This window comes from Corvus cornix, chromosome 20 (genome assembly GCF_000738735.6).
Source record: "Corvus cornix cornix isolate S_Up_H32 chromosome 20, ASM73873v5, whole genome shotgun sequence".
In the NCBI taxonomy this organism is placed as follows: Eukaryota; Metazoa; Chordata; class Aves; order Passeriformes; family Corvidae; genus Corvus; species Corvus cornix.
In genome coordinates this window covers 12,756,013-12,770,495 of record NC_046349.1, presented here as the reverse complement: position 1 = coordinate 12,770,495, position 14,483 = coordinate 12,756,013, and the positions used below count along the sequence as shown (strand labels likewise).

The 14,483-nt window shown below is 45.7% G+C and overlaps 1 protein-coding gene across 3 annotated transcripts in view; it reads left to right on the top strand.

Moving 5' to 3' along the window:
• DOK5 (docking protein 5) overlaps positions 1 to 14,483 on the top strand; it is a 31,959-nt gene that overhangs the window by 12,176 nt on the left and 5,300 nt on the right. For 2 of the 3 annotated variants that reach the window (XM_010396795.3, XM_019284499.3), the window contains exons 2-6: positions 4,492 to 4,599; positions 11,398 to 11,512; positions 11,612 to 11,731; positions 12,442 to 12,631; positions 13,981 to 14,116. In XM_010396795.3, the coding sequence (XP_010395097.3) occupies positions 4,492 to 4,599; positions 11,398 to 11,512; positions 11,612 to 11,731; positions 12,442 to 12,631; positions 13,981 to 14,116 (669 nt within the window). The remainder of the gene's footprint in view (positions 1 to 4,491; positions 4,600 to 11,397; positions 11,513 to 11,611; positions 11,732 to 12,441; positions 12,632 to 13,980; positions 14,117 to 14,483) is intronic. The other variant, XM_019284500.3, reaches the window with a different exon arrangement.

Sequence of the window (14,483 nt, the reverse complement as noted above, 5' to 3'; positions counted from 1 at the left end):
AATGTGTTCTCGGGGGGGAAGGAAAAATTGAGATTTTCTTTAGTGCCCAGGAGAAGGAAATAGCTGGATGCAAACCAGCCTTGATTGATGCAGTCACTATGGGCTGATGGCAGGGAATATGGCTCACTCAGAACACATGGAATGGGTATTCTGGGACAGGGAAATCGTCTTGTTGCCAAGAGCGTGGATGGCTTTGCAGACAACACGTGGGCAACTCTGCTGCTGATTTTACACAGCCACTGATCCACTCTCCAGGGATCATTTAAGTCCTGCCGAGCACAATTCCAGTTAGAGACGTTCACAGCCATGGGATTCCATCCAGTGATCCATCTATTTGTAATTGTTCCATGCTTATTTTGTGGCGTTTCAGGCTGAAATAGAGCTGAACAAGCTGCCAGTGTGGGGGGACATGGGCATGGGCTGGAAAAGGAGAGAGGCAAGCCGTAATTTAATGGAGGAAATAATTCCAATAAAATAGTTTGTGAGCTCATGGAGAGGTTGTGGTGCCTTTTCTAGGGTCACACAGTCCCATTCAGATGAGAGATAAACCAGACCTCTTGGTACCCAGAGCTCTTTACTCGAAAGCAGCTCTCCAGTTTTCCATGGGGGACAGCTTCCTGATGGGGATCTGCTGCCTCAGACACGTCTGGGGAGGGGAGGGGATGGAATAAAGGAGCTGCAATCTGTCTCTCTTGGCACGGCTTCATTTTTCTAGAAGCACAGCAAAATTCTAGATCCTGTCCCCTCACAAATTTCCTTTGAAATGACAACAATTTCGGGGCTCATCTCCCACCTTTTGACTCAGAAGTGACAAATTAAAGCCTTTTTTTCATGAATAGAAGAATGGAAATCCAAACCCTGGTGGGCTGCCTGTGTGAAGAGCTCCCTTTGGAACGACCTTGGACCTGGAATTCCAGCCCTGCCAAAATCCAACAAAACGCTCAAATCATTTTCCATCTGCAGCCTTCAGGGTGAGCTTCCTACCAGCCTTGGGTAAAGTGGCTGCATTTTTTTCCTCCAAAAGGTAAAAAAAAAGGGAAATTTCAGGAGAGACTGAGGAATTTCTCAGGCATTGTGCCATGCCTTTGCTGTTTTGTGTGTTTCTAGAGGTTACTGGAGTCACCAAAGGCAAATCCCTGGCAATATTCCAGGGTTTCTGGAAGGGATCCCAAGCTGCAGGAGAGAACGTGCAGCTCCTGCTCTGGAAAAAAGCAGAGTTTGTGTTTATGTGATGGCGAGTTCAGTGTCCCCGTAAATGCAGCTCATCGGAATGCTTTGTTTCAGGGCAAAGTGCAGAAAAACATTCCTTCTGGATCCCTGTGAAATAACAAACAAACAAGGGTGGGATTGTTTGTTTTGGTAGTCAAGTAGCTGTGCTTTCGGGCAGTGTGGTGGAGGCCACATATCTCAGTTTTTAAAACAGCCAGGTTTAAACCCCGGCCTTTGAGATCAGAGAAACAACCTTCCCCCCTCCAATTTCTACATATTTGGCCATTTTCAGATGGCTTTTTAGCGTGGTTCCTGAGGAAAAATAGTGAGGGCTGGGGCAAAGAAATTCAGATTTTAGCTTCTAAATTAAAATACTTTGTTTCTAATCATGTGGAATATTCTATTCCATTCTTACTGTGTGGAATAATCTGTGTTTCATGTACAAAGCAGAGCATTTTAGGCACTTGGAAATCCAGCCCTTGGTGATCTTTTGCTCAGCTGAGGAGGTGAGGACTGCCAGGTCTCTCTCCCACCCTCATTTCCAGGATGCTCCAGGGTTTGGGTCATCATGTAAGACATCAACCCCTGGTTTCAGTTTCCCTCTCTGCCTGAGAATATTCTCAAACCCCGAAGCTGAGAAATCAGAAGAATTTTTTCACTTTCCTCAGCCAGATCCATCCCTGGAAGTGTCCCAGGCCAGGTTGGATGGGCTTGGAGCACCCTGGGATAGGGAAGGCTGTCCCTGCCCGTGGCAGGGGGGATGGGTTGGTCCAGTTCCAGCTGAGCTCAGGTTTGCTGAGGTCTCTTTCCAGCCCCAAGGAGGGATGGGCATTCCTGGGCATTCCTGCCTGCTTGGGAAGCTCCGAGGGGCAGGAATCCCGATCCTCACATTGCATCATTCCTTTGAAGTCACTTCAGTTGTGGTAATGATTTATATCAGATCATCTCTGGAGCCAAAAATAGAACTGGCTTGATGTGACCTTGGCCGTGCAGAGCCTCTCTGGGAGTCGGGTGATCCACTTCACAAACAGCCGGGATAGTCCCCTGGAATTTCATGTTGTTACCTGCTCCGTGGCCTCCTTCAAGCTGAACTTTTCAGGAGAGGCCGTAAGGAATAGATGCTGATTTTTGATACTTGAATTAAATCCTGAGTTGGACTTTCTCAGAAGATCTCAGAGGGAGACCTTGGTGGGTTTCAGGTGCTGTGCAAATGCCAGCTATTCCTGCTCTCCCCGCACATCAGCCCCCGATTTGCTGTTTGGATTCCCTAATCACTGTCAGCGCAGGTAATTACAGCACCACTTCCAGCTAATTCCTATTCACGGAGCAGCAGGGAAAGTGTTGGCTTGGGGGATGAGTGAGCTCAGTGTTTCTGATGGAATCAGCACCTGGGAGCATTTGGGGCTGGTGCTTCGTGCTGCTGGCAAGCAGCTGTGGCAACACAAGCAGCTCGTGCAGTCCATGCCTTCAGCCTGAAGTGCTGACACGTCTCAGGCACAGCCCTGACCGTGGTGGCACCAAAGACCTCGTTCCTTGCTCTGTGGTGGAGCTCAAAACAGGGTCTGGGATTCACTCTTTGTCCTGGGCACGGCACTGACAATTTTTCAGTGCTCCCAGGAGGGTGCTGCCAAATTATTGGTGGAATCATGGAGTGGTTTGATGGGAAGGGAGCTTTAAATCCCACTATTTTTATTGCTTTATTGCTGGAGATTCAGGGTTTCCTGCAGTTTATGCTCCCTAAAGGTGATGCTGGGTGAGTTTTATGTACTTGGAGAGCACAGAGGTGGGACAGTGCTGACAGTGCCCATTCCTGGTATCTCCACCATCCCATTTTTGAAGGTTTTAAGCAGTGAGGGTGTGTCTATTCTTCTGAGTCTGTTTGTAAGTACAACAGCAAACGATTACTGAAGGGTTCTTCCCTTCTTTGGGCTTCTAATGGCTGAAGTTAGAACTACAGGGTTTTGAAAAGCAAAAGGGCTGAATACTCAAACTTTGGACAGTCTCTTTTGGGTGGGATTTTGGAGATTATTTTTCGTTATCAGGTGGGAAGAGATGATGTTGGCCCAGCAAACCAAATTCTCAGAAGGCAAATGTACAAAGTCTCTCCCAGCAGAAGTAGGTGCATATTTAAATTGTGGCTTTGGTGTGAGCTGTAACTGTGGTCAGTGATTTCTGAGCAATCCAAATCAAACCCTTGCATTAAACAGAACAGGCTGAGTGCCCAAAAAGCTGGAAAATGGGAAGAAAATCCTGATCAGTTCAGCTGGTGCCTGGCATGGGAGCAGCCTGGCCTTGAACTAAATGCTCCTGCAGCCACGTGGGCCAGGAGTGTGAGAGTCCGTGTGTGAGATGGGGTGGGAAAAATGATACAGCTGGGAGAAACAGCTAAAAACTGGTGAAAGAAGCACAGCCAGTCAGTTAACAACCCTTTGTGGGTTCAGCAAGGGAGTTACAGCTGCTTTTCATGAACATGAAGAGTTTTTTGACCCAGCAGGGGTCAGAGGATAGAGCTGTTTTCCTGTTGGGAGCTGCCTTAGTGGGGCAGTGGGATGTTGTGATGGGTCCCATCACTGCTCACCCCACTGAATCTGTGCTGTGAGTGCCTTGCTGATGGCTGGTCTGATTATTTTTTTCTTTGCTTTTGAAATCACACTAATTTCGGTGGCAGTTTTGATTTATTTCGAAGCTACCAGGTGTTACTTTGGAATTACTGATGAAGTGTGGGCTGTGAACAGTTGGCAAGGCTTGTAATTCCTGCCTTCTCTGCAGGCAGTCTGAGCTCAGCTGAGAGCTGTGGCTCTGAATGCAGGAGCACGGCAGAGAGTGCACCAGAATTAAGGGATGGCTGGGAAGATTGCAGGGAATTGTGGCAGGAGCTGGAGAGATGAAGTGGCTTCGTGCTGTGGTTGGAAAGGTGTTTTAAAAACCACTCTGCACAGAGCCTGCCCCAAATGACTTGAATTTAAATTCAATTAGACCCTGGGAGCAAAATGACAGAATGGTGCTGGGTTCTGCAGTTAAATAATCTGCTTTTTCCCTTGTCAGTAATTCAGTTCCTGCTCCCTTGTGTTACCCTTATTCACAGCTGATGCAGTGTGTCACCTCTCACTCAAGAGTTGCTGGCTGGATCCAAAGGAACAGGATGTAGCTCCCCAACAGCTTGGGCTTGTGCTCCCTCTGAACTTCTGAGAGTCCACAGCTGATTGGGGATTTAACTTCTCTGTGAGTACTGGTGATATTCAGGCCACTGAAGATGCCAAGTTTATTCTTCTGTGTCTCTAGATTTACCAGAGGTGCTGGTTAGTGTTCAAGAAAGCTTCAAGCAAAGGGCCAAAGAGGCTGGAGAAGTTCTCAGATGAACGAGCTGCTTACTTCAGATGCTACCACAAGGTAAGGCACAAGGTTCTCTCAAACTGTTTCTATCTGATGCAATATCAAGAATAAAATCCAAAGTTTTGTCTATTAGTTGGCCTGAAAATTGAAACTTTTTTAACTCTTAGGGTCCTAAAGCTGTTTGTGTGTGCTTTCATTCAGTGGAGGCAGAGTAAACATTCTTTGTAGCAAACATCTTGCTGAGTGAGTGGAGAAGGACTTTATTTTTAAAGCATTTGGCCTTTCCTCAACCCTTTAAAATCACATCTGAAATACTTCCCAGTGGCTCCTGCTCTTCGTGTTTACAGTAACATGGAACACGGGACATTCCCAGGAACATGGGAATTCAAAAAGCACTTGGAGGTTCCCATTTTCCTGGGAATTTGCCTCTGTGGGAAGACAGGAGCCAGCTCCAGACGTGAAGGACAGCATGGACCTGGTGTGAAAACCTCTGCTGAATTCACTGGTGTTACAAGAATGAGGATTTTCCCTTCAGCCACTGCTCTGGAGTGATGTGCACGTTTCATATTCACCTGAGAATTTCCGTGTGTCGTTCTCCTGGGCGTGGAGGTGGAAATGAGAAACCTTTTAATTCATAATAATTGTTAGCAAAAACTGAAGGTTAGCAGTGATGGGCATGAATTCCCAGGAGCTTGAAGCTGCTCTGCACTCATTTGGACAGACTTTTAAGAGGAAATCCTGAGGGAATCCTGTCTCTGAATCCTGTCTACGTGCCATGGAACCTGTAATCGATTGGTCATAGAACCCGTGGCTATTTCTAATAAGTCAGGCCCAGAAATAGTTAATTGATGTTTATATTAAGCAAGTTGCAGAAGTAATGAGGGTTTTTTTCCCCTTTTTTGGGAGAGGGCTGCACAGAGCCCTCTGTAAGAAATGTGTGAGAACTTCCAGCTCTGTGTGAAACACTGCATTTATGTTATTATATCTGTCAATTATTGATGCAATAATCAATAATTTGTTGTCTTGTCCACTAAATTAATGCAATATATGAGCAGCACCTTGGGTAATGGATATGAAATCCAAGAGGAGCCTAAATGAGACTGGAATTTCTCCTCTTTCACAAAATTCCATAGGTCAGCACCTGTTTGCAGGTGTTTTACCCACCAGCAGCCTGGACCTGCAGACTCAAGCACCATGGAAAGCCTCACTAGCTGGGAGGGATTTTCACTTTTAGGCCAAGCTTAGTCTCTACTTAACAGTTACTTCATTTCAAGCTATTGCTTCTCCTTTAAATTCTGGGTATCTCTGGTAGCTGATTTGACAGGAATGAGTGATGATCAAACTCCAGAAACCGTCACTGGGGACTTACACACAAATTTTGTGTGGTTTTTATCAGAACTTTGCCCATCACATGGAAAGGACCTCAAAGGTCATCCAGTTCTACCTTGGGGACACCTTCCCCTGTCCCAGGTTGCTCCAAGCCCTGTCCAGCCTGGCCTTGGCCACTTCCAGGGATGGCTCTGGCTGATGGGAAGTGGAAAAATTGCTGACTTTCTGGGGTTCATTTGGATTTTGAGAATATTCTCAGGCAGAGAGGGAACTGAAACCAAGGATGTTGAGTAAGGCTCTTCTCTGGTTTAGAGTTGTCAGCTCTCCAAGCTGACAGGTCCCATTTATTTTTAACAAACCTCACTGAGAGGGAGCTAATGAATATTAAATGACATTTCTGGGCAAAATGTACTCATTTACAAAGAGCACAGGTGGATAAAAAAGAGGGTTTTTTTTAAAATGAGCCTTGTAAAATGTGTGAAATTCAAACGTGGCAAATGATGGAGATTCTGAAAGTATTAAATATGAGCTGCTGGAAGAAGTGAAAAAAGAGCATGTCCCTGCTGCTCTGTGTTAGGCTGTAGTTGAATGATTCTTAGGAAAACTAGAGTTAATTATTGATAAAAACACCCAACAAAGAATATGGCAGAGACTTCAACACTCACTGCATGTCACCTGCTTTTTATTTATAATATTGGTGGGATTTTGGTGCTGAAGCCATTGTGCAGAGGTCTGGGGTGGTCACTGCTGTCGTGCAAGGGTTGGTGGTGTGGAGAGGCTCTGCTGTGATAATTCTGGTGCTGTCACTTGGGGACAGGAGAAGTTAATCCTGCAAAAAAACCCCCAAAACCCAGGCAGACCTGTGAAGGTGTCAAGTGTGCCACGAGCCTGTGCTAGTGAAGGGTTCAGGGTGGCAGATGAGAGCAAAACCTCACCTGCACATCCCCAGGGTCTCAGGAACACACTGTCAGCAGGATGCAGTTTGTTGGGTTTTTACTGGAGTATTAAGGATTCTACTGGCACATCACGAAGTCAAAAGAAATAAGAATTTTTTCCTTAAAGTCAACTCCTACCTGGGCTCTGGAGTGATTCTCAAATGCTGCTGAAAGCAGCTAAAAAAACTGAGGAGCCCTCACTCAGCCCATCAGTCTCGGGAGAGGTTTAATCCATCATAAAACTGTAAAGGGTAGAAAAGGAAAATGATGAATGGAGCTAATTTCTCAACAGCCCCTGCCTCCTTCACTCAAGTGTTTCCTTCTGAGGCTTTCCTTTTTCCTGGGATGCATTGAACTGCTGTGTTCCTTTGATTTGTTGGTGCAAAGGGGCTGACAGGGCCCTGGTTGTGGTGGCACCGTGGTGGCACCAGTCCCTGGGGCTGAGGCTGGGCAGCAGCTCCTTTCTTTGCCCATCTGAATTTTGGGTCCCCAGCAGTGCCTTGGTGGTGCTCCTGTTATTTTGGAGAGTCCCATTTGTTTGCATTTGAATGTGTCCCTGTCTGCAGCTCTGCACCAGGGCCTGAGCTTGGACATCCTCACCACGGGAAGAGCAAACCAGAAATAAATACTTTTTTTGGTCTAATATTAACCTTAAATCCTTACTAGTCCTGCTCTGCTTTTTAAAAGTGGAAAGGTCACAGTGTCCTAAAATAAAGGTCATGTGAGAACAGTCATCTGTAGCTGATGGAGTAAACTGGGGATTTGCACACACAAAGCAAATTTCCCACTTAATTCCTTTGGTCCCACAAGGGAGGGAAAATAATTAGGATCCAGGCTACAAGGTCTACACAGAGAGTTGCTTTCCAGGTGACTGTCTGATTTTCACTTGTTAAACGTAAATAAGCAGCCACAAATTGCCACATGCTTGAACAAAATACTACTGGAGGAAGGAAGAAATTCTGATTTCTTTTGACTTTGTGATGTGCCAGAAGAATCCTTAATATTCCAATAAAACCCCAGCTAATTGCACCCTGCTGACAGGAATACACCGAGTCCTCGAGGGGTTCTAAGTTTTAATCCCATTGTGTTAATCTTGCCTTGAAACAGCAGAAGTAATTTAAACAGTCTTCCTGTCTGGTTATGGAATAATCCATTTGGAAAATTGGACTGTGGAACTTGTAATTGTTTTCCAGGCAAAACTGTATCACAGCAAATGAAATGTTTCAAGTCTGACCACTCTGCTAATAACGAGCTGTTAAACATTTATTTTAATGAATGCTATCACTTATCTGTGAGCGAGGCGTCAGGTTCAAGGCTTTCAGAGAATTAAAGGAACTTCTCAGGGTGTTTTGGTGTCTCCACTAAAATTCCACCTAGTGGGGCTTGTGGAATATTTGTGAGGAAGAGAAGAGAAGAAGAAGAGAGAAAAGACAAGAGAGAAGAGAGAAAAAGAGAAGAGAAAAAGAGAAGAGATAGAAGAAGGGAAGGGAAGGGAAGGGGAGTGGAACTGAATGGGCTTTAAGGTCCCTTCCAACCCAAACCCTTCCATGATTCCATACAAAATTTAATCTGTTATTTTTACTTAGCAGGTTAGAGATGTGCAGGCAGCTCTTACCAGCAGGAGCGAGCAATAACATTTTCCGTTAAATGCTCCCCTGGGGTTTCCTGGGGAATATTTGATTTGTTCTCATCACGGGGCAATTTTCAGTGAGCTAAGACAGAGCCATGAATCCTTAATTAAGATGAAACCCCAAAGTGCTTGGGAACCATTGAGTGTGGCAGTTGTGGAGGCAATAAATATAACCCCTGGTGTTATGCTCTGAAATGCTCCCCATATTTGAGAATTATGCACTAATTCAAACAATAGTTGGAATGCTGAGGATCATTTTTTAGGAAACTGCTTTTTGGGCATGTTTTTGATGGGAATGGGAGAAGTGGAAGAATTTTGGCTGAGTGGATCTGTCAGGCTGAAGCTCTGCTCGTTCTGTCAGCTGGGAAATGACTGATTGATTAATCCCTGGTCCTGGTTCAGAACTCTCTCACCACACAGCTCTGCAAGTATTTTAGTTTTTAATCTAATCAAATGCATTTCAGTTATATGGATTGTCATCTTAATCCAAAGGAGGCTCAAAAAGGAAAAGGAGGGGGGAAATATGCAAAGGGAGGTCTTTAAACCTTAACAAAATACCATTCTTCTTGTCATTTCTCTGCTAATACAGTCTTAGGTCTGATATTTGTGGTTTACCCCTCAGTTTAGAATTACTTTGCTAAGTGTACGTTAGTTCCTGATTTCAGATAAATAAAACATACACGGATTAAACTACCCATGAAAACACTCGTTTTGCAAGAGCCTGGCAGGAGGAGAGCTATTTTAAAACGCAAAAAAATTAAAAAAAAAAAAAGGAGAAATAAACCAAACTTCAGCCTCAGTATTTGCAGGTGTTTGGTGCCTGCTCCTGGCCGGGTTCCAGGAGCGTGGGGGTGTTTGCAGGCTGCCGCCCCGGCAGTGTGAATTCCAGGAGGATGTGCCAGACAATTGGGACCATCTGTTGTGCCAGGGGAGCAACAGGGAGGCTGCTCAGCTGCCTGGGCTGAGCAGGGCATGTGCTGGGTGGCACAGCAGGTCAGGGATCCTGATTTTTTCCAGAGGACTGCTCCCCTGGGAGCGCAGGTGCGAGGTGGAGCGCTGGCAGCAGGAATTGCTCCTTGGATAAAGCTCTGGATCATGCCAGGAGGGACCACTGCCTGAGTGGAGAATACCCCTGGAGCTGGGAGAGGTGGAGGCAGCCTCAGCCTCGATGGCAGCTCAGATGCCGTCAGGTGAAGACTTGGAGGCCCCGCTCTGTGAAGAGCCGCCAGGTGCTTGTGGGGTGTTGTTTTCCAGACACGGAAATCGGGTGCCACGAGATTGTGCCCAGGATGGAAGGAGTGGAAGCTGGAAAGTTGGATTCCAGCCACTCTTCCGCAGGGAATCATTGGTGCCCCTGAGTTCGGAGAGTCCCAGAGTGCCAGATTGTCCATCTGTGTGTGCTGCTGAGCACCCTGAGCCGTGTCACAGCACCCTCAGGACTCCTCTGCCCGCAGGCAGGCCCTGGGATATCCAGCAGGGACGCTCAGACAGGAGCTTCCCATTAGCAAAATTCCAAGTCAGCCTAAATCCTTCATTGCCAAAATGTAAGTTCTGCTGACTCAGAACTTACATTCCACCCAGGGCTGGAATTCATTAGCACATTCCCTTGCAGGAAATGCAAGTGTGCTCGGCCTAAATGTCAAGGTGGTTGCTGTCCTGGATGGGGAAAATCTGGTTTTCTTTCCCCTTGCATTCGAATCCTTTCTTGGCGTCTGAGGAAAATACCTTGGAGTGGAACTTGGCAGCTGTTTGTGCTTGACCTGCCGTGTCCCAGGGAATGGGTCATGACAGGTCTGTATTTAGCAGTGAGTTGGGGTCTCTGGGGGATGTGCTCCCATCACAGCATTTCCTGGAAGAGGGTTAAAAAAAACCTTTGTGCAAAATGAAGCCCAATTATCAAGTCTCAGTTTTGACACTTCTCAAAATCTTCAACCTGGAGGCTGGAGAAACCTGAGTTCCAAATTTGGCAGCTCTGCTGGAGGTTCCCCATGGGATGATCCTTCCATTATATCCTTCTGCTGCTGCCCATGGGAGGAGGTTCTGGACATTGGCTGTTATTTATAATTTTTGGGGAGATGTTGCCCATGAACTGCCTTTTGTTCCTCCCATTCACAGTAGGAAAAGCTTCTCCAGGGTCGTGCTTGGAAGTGTGATTAATTTAAATAAAGAATTCCCCCTCAGCCAAATTTCGGAGCATTACTCATGGGTTGTGAGGGTGAAAAGTGCATGTTAGAAATATGAAATCACTGTGTCATGGATTTACTAAAGCTGTGTACAAGGTAATACCTTTTTTTTTTTTTTTGGGGTATAAAAGCTATTTTTCCAATTATTTTTGGCAGCCAAGCAACAGAACTCTGTGTTTACAGTCTGAATCTTTAATGCTAAAACACTTTCTGATAATGAAAACTGTGATTTTATTTTTGTTTGGTTTTTTTTAAGTGGACCATTCTAACAAATCCTCAACTTTCCATCAAAAAAAACCAAAAAAACGTAGAGAGCAGCTTTTCACCATTGTTTTTCCCTCCCTGCTGAAAGCTGTGCTGGAACTGGGAGTGCTGGAACTCCACTTGGGTGAATCCTTTAGATTTCCATCTCTCCTCTCTCTGGTTCTGCTGCACCAGGTTGGTCTTTCTCATGCCTTTCGTGTGAATATTGCTCAGACTGGAGGGAGCTTTGGTTCCACCTTTTTCTTGGCTAAAATTCCCATTGGGATGGTGATGTCTGGAGGTGAAAGAAGTGGAGGACGTGGCTGCTGCATCTCCCAGGGCTTTCCCATGGAATTTCCGAGGTGATTCCTGGCAAGGCGGCATTTCCTCAAGAGCCATCACGGAGGTTCAGAGCCTGTTGATGCTGTCCCACCTTTTTCTCCCTCCTTTCCCTTCTCACCTCCCCTTGCCCAGTCAAGAACGGACAGATCTCTTCCCAAGCTCCTCATTAAAATCCCAAATTGTGCTTTTCCAGGTCACAGAGCTCAATAATGTGAAGAATATCTCGAGGCTGCCAAAAAGCACAAAGAAACACGCTGTGGGCATTTATTTCAGTGATGACACCTCCAAAACCTTTGCCTGTGAGTCAGGTGGGTGAAACAGTGACGCTCCTTAGAAAAGCTCAGAGCATTATTGTGAAATTATAAATATGATGTACCTACACAGAGATTTTCTGGGCATTTATACAGAGCTTGAGGCAGATGAGTGGTGCAAGGTGCTGCAGATGGAGTGCCTGGGAACACGAATCAATGACATTAGCCTTGGAGAGCCTGACTTGTTGGCATCTGGAGTAGAGAGGGAGCAGAGTGGTAGGTACAGAAATATTGACCTTTTGAATTGTTAATTGCTTTATTTTCAAGCCTTTTGGACTGTATGTACAGATATTGGAAATAAAGAGGAGCAAAACTGTTTTTCCAAGCCCTCCTTCCTGGTTTGGGGGGGTTGGTTTTGGTTGTTCAGGGGTTTATTTTCGGCTTTTAGTTTCAGTTGCTGCCAGTGATAATAAATAAGTTAACTGGAATTATTTTGGAGTAGCACTTCTCTTTCTCAGATGAGTTAGTTGCTCTTGGAGATGGGAACTATTTGTTGTGTGGGTTTTTTTGTGTGATGTCAGTGACTGAGGCTCTGTAAAGAGAATAATAAATAACAGTAATTGCATGCAAAACCTGACTCCGTGGCTACTCCACTTTCCTATGCAAATGAGCTCATTACCTGCACAAGCAATGTATTTATTCATGCACACAATGTTATGAGCTGTTTGCAAATATCAGGATTATGCTGGCACAGCTCTCCTCAGGCTCTGAGTGCACACACAAATATTTGATGCCCTTTGGGTGCAGCATCTGACTGCCCCAAACGTGGAGTTTGTTGAGTTATTGGAAGGAATTCTTTGTGTGGGAATGAGCAGTTCTAAGTGGAAATAAGATCTTGTGTTAGAGATGGAAAATAGGAAATTCCTTGAATGACTTCCACGTTTGCTGGGCAGGGATTTTAGACTAACCTTTTGTTTTTCTCCCAGAGAGATTCAATGTGTATTTGATGCCATCCCCTAATTTAGATGTGCATGGGGAATGTACCTTGCAGATAACATTTGAGAATATCTGTCTTTGGGACATCCAGAATCCCAGAGTCAAACTCGTCTCTTGGCCATTAAGTGCCCTCCGGCGCTACGGGCGGGACCCAGCCTGGTTCACCTTCGAGGCAGGGAGGTAGGTGGGACTTTGTTCTCTTGCTTTGCCTTCCTGGGGGTACTTGGACCATTTCCAAAGGGTTTCCAAGGATAAGGGAGCTGATCTTCAGCCAGAGGCCAGTCTGGACCCATTCATACAAAAAAACTCCAATTAAAATATAGAAACAAATATAAACCCCCAAAAAACCCCAATTAAAACAGTGAAATATAAACTAAAAAAAAAAAAATCCTCTGTTAAAAATACTGAAACAAGTATAAACCTAAATAAAACCCCTCTCCATCCCAGCTGAATGGAAGCAGTTGCCAAAGTGCCTGAAGGGTGTGGGAGAGCTGAGGTATCCCCAGGGATGCCGGGTGGAGGCTGACAGTGTTCTATGGTACTGTATGGAGTTATTCTTAAACAAAGCAGTCAGTGAGCCAGGGGTTTGGATGGAAAGATCTGGGAAGAAGAGGTGAGCATCGTTCCAGAGTTCGTACAAGGTTTGGGCGCAGAGTTACGGAGTTTTCTCAGGAGAAGTGGAGTTGGATGTCGAGGGCAGTGGGTGCCAAGTTGTTTCCCAAAAGCAAATGAAAGGAATGAAGGGACTCCTGTTTTGCATGGATCTTTTTGACAAACGGGTTTATAAGAAAGCTGAATGGAATTCCTTGGTTTAGAGGCGTTGCTCCTCCAGCTCAGTGGTAACAAGCTTTGGGTGAAGCTGGAGCAATATTGAACTGAGCCATCAAACCCTTGTGAGGAGATACTGGAGGCATTATTTGAGATAAGCACATTAGAGAATTACAGCAGTGAAGGGGAAGCAAATCACACAATTAACTTACCTGGAAAGGGAGGAGGCACTCAAGTTTCCATCCTCCATCTTAGTGCAGGATTTAGCCCTCCTGGGGAGGGGAAAGGGACACGTTTTCCTTTGGCTGATCATGCATTAGCCATGACAGGACAATGCATTTGGGACTCTGAGGATTTGTATTTGTTGTTTCAAGGGGAAGACAAAAGTCTGCAAAACTCATTAAAAGTCCAAAGGGGGGAGACAAATCAATGCTGCCTGGCACAGATTCCAGATAGAGCCTAAAGAGAAAAAATCTGGGTCTTGTGCAGGCACTCTCCAGAGCTTTCACACTTGTGATGGAACAGCTGAGTCTGTTTGGAGACAACAACACAAACATGGCCTGGAACAGTAAATGGCACGAGGGCTGCACAGAACCACAGGCAGAGAGGTGGAAATAACTTTGTTCCCTCTTCAGCCACCTTTGTTTCCTCACTCCTCGTGCAATGGCACTTTTAGAGCAGCACAGGAAGGTGTTGCTGGTTCGTGGTGACCTGGAAACTTCCATCTCCCACGTGGATGCCCTGTGCTCTTGCCTTGGCAGGATGTGTGACACGGGAGAAGGGCTGTTCATCTTTCAGACCAGGGAGGGGGAAGCCATCTACCAGAAGGTTCACTCGGCTGCCCTGGCCATAGCAGAGCAACACGAGCGGCTGCTGCAGAGCGTGAAGAACTCCATGGTATGGGCCTTGTTGGGATGGGGATGGGGATTGGGATTCCACACTGGTCATCACCCAAAGTTGTGCTGCTTCAGGGGGATTCTGATTATTATTATTATTAAATTCTGCTTGATTATAAAATTTAGGGCAATATGTATAACTGGAGTTCCTGTTCAAGGATAACAACAACAGGGAAAGAGAGTCCTCAATGTCTGTGGGTGCAAAGTTATCGATAAATGTGAATTAATACAGAGAAAATCAGCTCCTGTCAGTGCACAGTCTCATTAATTTCCTTTGATTAATCAGCACCATGAATTTGTTTGGAAGCATTTCTCATCAGTCTGCTTGCAAAATGTGGCTCCTGCTCAGTTTTCCATTTGCTAAGTGG